This window comes from Lagopus leucura, unplaced genomic scaffold, assembly GCF_019238085.1.
Source record: "Lagopus leucura isolate 7727_CA_CO unplaced genomic scaffold, USGS_WTPT01 Super-Scaffold_100021, whole genome shotgun sequence".
NCBI lineage: Eukaryota > Metazoa > Chordata > Aves > Galliformes > Phasianidae > Lagopus > Lagopus leucura.
The window spans coordinates 1-6,271 of record NW_024962274.1 but is presented as its reverse complement, the minus strand read 5'-3'; the positions used below and the strand labels follow the sequence as shown (position 1 = coordinate 6,271).

The 6,271-nt window shown below is 57.4% G+C and overlaps 1 protein-coding gene across 1 annotated transcript; it reads left to right on the top strand.

The window, feature by feature from the left end:
- Nucleotides 1-3: 3 nt before the first annotated feature.
- On the top strand, nt 4-6,266 carry ABCF3 (ATP binding cassette subfamily F member 3; the record flags this gene model as incomplete). Its single annotated transcript, XM_042878264.1, has 17 exons — nt 4-140; nt 260-407; nt 483-562; nt 884-936; nt 2,505-2,602; nt 2,706-2,828; nt 3,034-3,300; nt 3,444-3,524; nt 4,047-4,106; nt 4,200-4,256; nt 4,457-4,479; nt 4,758-4,813; nt 4,954-5,154; nt 5,350-5,426; nt 5,669-5,713; nt 5,813-5,945; nt 6,222-6,266. Coding segments are annotated over exons 1-17 (1,620 nt in total), but the record flags the coding sequence as incomplete, so codon positions are not given.
- Between the last annotated feature and the right edge of the window lie 5 nt (nt 6,267-6,271).

Here is a 6,271-nt window from a genome sequence, read left to right as displayed (position 1 = left end):
TCCGCCTGTGCCGCGGGGCCGGGCTCCGTGCGGCAGCACTGGGGCCGGGCCCCGCTCCCGCCGCGCTATGGCGTCGTGTTCCGACATTCTCCGCAGCGAGTTCCCGGAGCTGGACGGCGAGGTGTTCGCTTACGTGACGGGTGAGCACCGCCCCGTCTCGGAGGAGTCGCGACAGAGCCTCTCGGGGGAGGGGGGCCGCCCGTGGGTTGTAGCGCGATAGGAATAGTGTCGCGATAGGCATAGCGCCGCGTGCCCGCAGGGATCCTGCACAGCAGCGGCGCGGACTTCGAGTCGGTGGACGAGCTGGTGGAGGCGGTGGGCGAACTGCTGCAGGAGGTGTCGCGGGACGGCAAGGACGAGCGGGCCATCCGCGAGGTGTGCCAGCGCCTCTTCAACTGCCTCCAGCTGTAAGCAGCGCCCGGCCGCGCCCCGCCCCGCCCGGCCGCGGCTCCGGGGCCTCCCGACCCTCCTCTCTCCCGCAGGGACGAAGCCCGGGCGCAGCGCTGCAGCCAGGTGCTTCTGGACGCCCCTATCCAGCTCTCCCAGATCACCGACGGATACGGTGAGCGGCGGCCGGGGGGTGGCGGCGGGCTGAGGCTCCTCCGCAGGGCTCGGGGGGGGGCTCGATGGGGCAGCTCAGCCCCGGCCCTGGCTCCCAAACTCCGCACCCCTCTGCCATGTCCTGGGGCTGAACTGCTGGGATGCATGGAGGCTGTCCTTCAGTCCCTTCGTCCCTGGGTTCTCCTGGCCTTCGGTCCCCTGTCATTCAATCCTCTGTCTTTCAGTCCTCCGTATGTCCCATTCTTCGTTCCCCCCAACCTTTAACCCCCTCCAGTTCCCTAGAAGAGGGAACCCCACCACTCACCCCCCCATCCCCTCACAGATGCCAACACGGACCTGCTGCCAGGGTTGCTGCTGAAGAGAGGACAGACGTCGGTAAGCAGGGGCTGCAGCCTGTGGGTGGGCTGCTGGGATAACCCTTGCATGGGGCTGCAGCTCTGTGGCTTGCTTTGGACCCCTCACGTGCTGGGGTTGGCCAGAACCAAAGGTAGCAGTGGAGCATGGAGGTACAGGGGAGCTTTGCCTTTGCATCATTGGTGAAGCTCTTGGCCTTGATTGTGGAAAGGTTCAGAGGGAGCTAATAGGTCATTAACTTGGTGAGCTCCATTTTCCTCTATCTTAATGAGTTTCAAAGCATGGTCAGTCAGGCAGTAACGCTCAGAGTGCAATGTCTCTAACTTTGGGAAGGACTTTGGCTTCTTCAGTACAGCTTTGATTGAGTGGCTACAATGTACAGGAGTGCTTCTTGTCCTGCTCAGTGAGAACTGAACCCAGTGCAGCGATTCGATGTGAGGCAGGTTGTGCTCTGCATTGGGTGCCCCCAGGCTTAACTATGGAGACAGTTGTGCAGATACAAAGCCAGGGCAGCAGCAGCTGTGTGCGGTGCGTTGTGGTGCTCTCCCTCCCTGGGGCACACGTGGAGCTCCTCGTGTGGAGGATGAGATCTAATGCGATATCTGTGCGTGTGAATGGGAGCCTTTGGGGGGAGCTGGTGACTGCTGCTGCTGTTGGCACTGGAACTGCCGCTCCCAAGCTCGCTGTCTGGTTCTCGTGTCTGCAACTCAAAGATAATCTTCAGAGAAATTGGGAAAGATTCAGAGGAGGCCTTGGGAGGCCTCCCAGGTATTGGAGGACACGTCCTGCTTGGGAGATTTGAGGAGCTCTGTACTGCTTACAGAGTGACTCAGTGTGTCTGTAGGTACTGGGCTACAGGCGCAGTAACAAGATGCTCTCAGCCAAGCGTGCAGGTCTGTAGTGTGCTCCTGTGGCTGGGAGCTGCCTAGAAATACCTGGGAGTGCTCTTGGTCAGCCACAGCTATGTGACTGGATGCAGGAGTGAGCTGAGAGCCTGGCCAAGATCGCAGGACAGGTTAAAACACTGGGCTGCTTCTTGCCTCTGGGTTTAATTAAATGTTTTTTGGCTTTGCCATGATTGATCCACTGCATAACTTGAGTTAATTCCAAACTGGGTAAAGTTTAACAGGGGAGGGGAAACGCCACTTAGTGGTGCTGGCTGGGGTGGGTGTATGGTGAGTGAAGGAGGTGCTGGGATAGCTCAGGATCGCAGAATCGTGGGGGTTGGAAATGAACTCGAGATCATCTAGTCCAACCCTCAGGCACGTTGGTGTTGTTGAAGTGCCTTGGCTGACTCAGGTCCCTGAAACCAGAGAAATGGGTCATGGGGAAGAGCCATACAGGTTGGGGTCAGCCAACTGCTTGCTGAGGTCGGACCGTTGCATACACGCTGTTGGTTTAGGACTGCATTCCTCAAGTGCTGTAATGGCCCTGTTTGCTTCCTTGAGTCTGTCCCAGTTCCCCAGTCCTAGCTTCCTTCTGCCTTCCATTCCTTCCAGGAACAAGGGACTGACAGCTCTCTTTTCACTTGGAGTTGGGTTTTTGGGGCTTTTGCTGAACATGGGCTTTCACACTTTCTTTTGCCCCAGATGGTGAATGCCAAGAAACTGGAGAAGGCAGAAGCCAAACTGAAAGCCAAGCAAGACAAGAGGATGGAGCGGGATTCTGTGAAGTCATCCGGCCCTCCGTGAGTACAGCGGTGCCTCCAGCACCCCCAGGCTGCTCTGGCTGGGATGTGAGCACACAGAGCTTTCCCATTGAGCCCCTTCTCTGCATTCTGCCTACTGCAGAGTCCTCGAGGAGGCAACTGCCAGCCAAGCTGCCAGCAAGAAGGAGACCCGCATGGAGTCATCAGGCAAGAACAAGTCGTACGATGTACGCATCGAGAACTTCGATGTCTCCTTTGGTGAGCGGTGAGTGCAGGTGGGGAGGTGGGATGGACCCTGGCTGGGGTCAAGGTGAGGTCCACATTTGAGAGTGGTGGGGAATGACTGGAAAGATCAGCAGGCCACGTGGCCCACCTCAGCACAGCCTGAAAGGTGCTGGGGCAGGTGGCCGCTGGTTGCCTCTCTCTCCGTGGGGCAGTCTGAGCAGGTACCTGCCTGTTCCCTGCTCTAGGGTCCTGCTGGCAGGGGCAGACCTGAACCTGGCGTTTGGACGGCGCTACGGGCTGGTGGGCAGGAATGGGCTGGGGAAGACCACGCTGCTGAAGATGATTGCCAGTCGGAGCCTGCGCATTCCCTCACACATCAGCATCCTCCACGTGGAGCAGGAGGTGGCAGGTGATGAGACGCCAGCCCTGCAGAGCGTGCTGGAGTGTGACACCACTCGTGAGAGCCTGCTGAGGGAGGAAAAGGAGCTGACGGCCAAAGTGAATGCTGGCAGGTGAGATGCTCATCGCTAGGTTTCCAGCCCTTCCGTAGCCTTTTATCCATGAGGTCTTGCCTGCCTTTGTCCTGCTTGGGGTGATCAGCCTCCTCAGCACTCAGATCCTGACCTCTTGTTGTCTCTGCTCTGCTCTGCGCCAGGGGAGAAGGGACGGAAGGTGCCAGGCTATCGGAGATCTACGCCAAGCTGGAGGAGATTGAGGCAGACAAGGCCCCGGCGAGGTGAGACTGCCCTGTGGCACTGCTGTCTGTTGGTGTGGCCAGATGTGGTTTGGATCACAGAAGGGCCATGCTGTGGCCCTGCAATCCTGTGTGTGGGGACGGGGACTCTCCCTGCTTCTGTTCTCTACTTCTGTCATAGTTCTTCTGTGTTAGAGATAGTTGAGCTTCCCCAGAAGCTGGAGGTTTTGTTGTTGCTTTTTTTCCTCCCAAATGGCATTGTTACTGCTGCTCCACTCAGACCTCCCCAGATTCCTGCTGTCTAGGGAGTAGCTCTGGAATACTGGTGATAGTGAGCTGAAAGCTTCTTGTCAGTCTCCTGGGACTGAGTGTGGATGCTGTGTTTTCCTGGGCTGCGTTTTGCAGCCAAATGCTGCTCTTGGGCCTGCAGGGAAGTTTTCCTGCACCATGGTAGCCGTAAACTACATAGCAGAGTGCCTGTGGTGACCATGGGTCTGGGAGCTCAGACTGAGCTCTGCAGACAGATGGTGTATCTGTGTTCCAGTTCTCTCTGCTTTTCCCCAGGGCGTCTGTCATTCTCGCTGGGCTGGGCTTTAATGCAAAGATGCAGCAACAGACAACCAAGTAAGTCTCCAGGCTCTGGGTATCGAAATTTGAATGGACTTGAGTTATTCTGATTAAATTGTAACCTTTCTCTGCAATCTCTGCTCTTCTCAGAGAGTTTTCTGGAGGCTGGAGAATGAGACTGGCCTTAGCCAGAGCCCTGTTTGCCAGGTTGGTGTCTAGGCTTTCACTCTGTTGGTTCACCTTCCTTGCTATCTGTGCTGCAGGGGGCTGGGGGACTGCCTGGGGGTCTTCTCAGACTGTCAGGGTGGGGAGCTTTTGAGGCATTGCAGCTCTGTGTGTGGTGAAACGTGCTTTGCCTTCACCCTGTGCTCTTTTTGCTTCTGATGCCCATGTCTTGGTTTCCCTAGGCCAGACCTCCTTCTGCTGGACGGTAAGTTAATACCACAGGTCCCTCTAACCCTGCTGCTGGGCCTGCCCGTGCCCTTGCTGCTTTGGGAAGGCAGCGTGGCCTTTAGCTGCCTGCTCAAAATAGCTTGAGTGACAGGGCTGTCAGCGCTCCCCAGCAGTGGCATGGAGCCATCCTCACCCGGGAAACATGCTTGGGCAGCCACTTGGGCTGGTCACTGGTCTTTCCCGTGTAAAAAAGCATTATCCAGACATCCCAGTCCCTCCTGACCTGACCTCAGTGCCTTTTTCCTCTTCCCTCAGAGCCGACAAACATGCTGGACGTGAGGGCCATCCTGTGGCTGGAGAACTACCTGCAGGTAGGGGTGGGAACAGGGTTAGAGGTGTGCTGGACATGCATCAGGGAACGGGGACATCCTCCCAGGCTGGTTGGTGTCCTGCCTTGCTGGGTGGTGGCACTCGGGCTCCCTCAGCTCTCCCTCTCCCTTGTCTCCTCCAGACCTGGCAGTCGACCATCCTCGTGGTGTCCCACGACAGGAACTTCCTGAACACAGTGGCCACGGACATCATCCACCTGCACTCGCAGCGCCTGGACGCGTACCGTGGGGACTTTGAGAACTTCATGAAGACCAAGGAGGAGCGGCTGAAGAACCAGCAGCGGGAGTACGAGGCGCAGCAGCAGTACCGCGAGCATATCCAGGTACTGGGAGAAACCAGTAGGCCTGGGGCACTTCTCCCAGCCTTGCCCCTTTCTCCTTGCTCCCAGCAAGCATCCCAAGCTTCCTGTATTCATTGCTGCTTAGTCCTGCAGTGATCTGTGGCTGTGGCTCTGTTGTTGCAGAAGGCTTAGCGGCGCTGGGGTGGCTGTGGCTGAATGGGGTTTTGTCATTTGTAGGTTTTCATCGACCGCTTTCGCTACAACGCAAACCGGGCGTCCCAAGTTCAGAGCAAGCTCAAGCTGCTGGAGAAGCTGTGAGTGTCCTGCTGCTCTGCAGAGGTGGGGAGGGGGCAGTGCTGATGGGAAGAAAACAATGTTCCCAGGCGAATCTGGAGGACACTGTGTCTGCAGGGATGGGGTGGTTCAGGCTTTGGGTGCCATGTCTGGTCTGGAGGCTTTGGCCAGGATGAGGCTCTGCAGAGCTGAAGTTTGTGGGCTTCTGGTGTGGGGTTCAGAGCAAGGCGCCTTAGTTACACTGTGGCTTTGCTATTTGCAGGCCAGAGCTGAAACCCGTGGACAAGGAGTCTGAGGTGATGATGAAGTAAGTGTCGCCTGAGCCTTGCTTGGATGGGACCCAGCTTCCCTTCTGAGCAGAGTTCTGAAGTTCCTGGCCGTCTCTCACCTCCTCCTGCCTTCCCAGGTTCCCCGATGGCTTTGAGAAGTTCTCCCCTCCTATCCTGCAGCTGGATGAAGTAGACTTCTGCTACGACCCAACTCACTACATATTCCGTTCCCTGTCTGTCTCCGCTGACCTGGAGTCCCGCATCTGCGTGGTACGCGGGATTGCAGAGTGACAGTGACCTCTGGGCTCTCCTCTCCAAGTCCCTGCTCAGAGCAAGGCCAACTTCAATGTCAGGGGTCCTTGTCCTCAAGCTGTGTGCTTGCAAATGGGGGGCTGGGCCGGCTAGTCCTTAAGCTCAGGGACTGGGGAACGTGTTCCAGCAGTGCTGTGTGATCATCCGAGAGGGCTGAAATTCCCTAAGCACTGCCCCATCCCCGAGGTAGCTCTGTGGGTTTCATGTTCTCCAATGTTGCTGCTGCTTCTCTAGGTTGGGGAAAACGGAGCTGGCAAGTCAACCATGCTAAAGATCTTAATGGG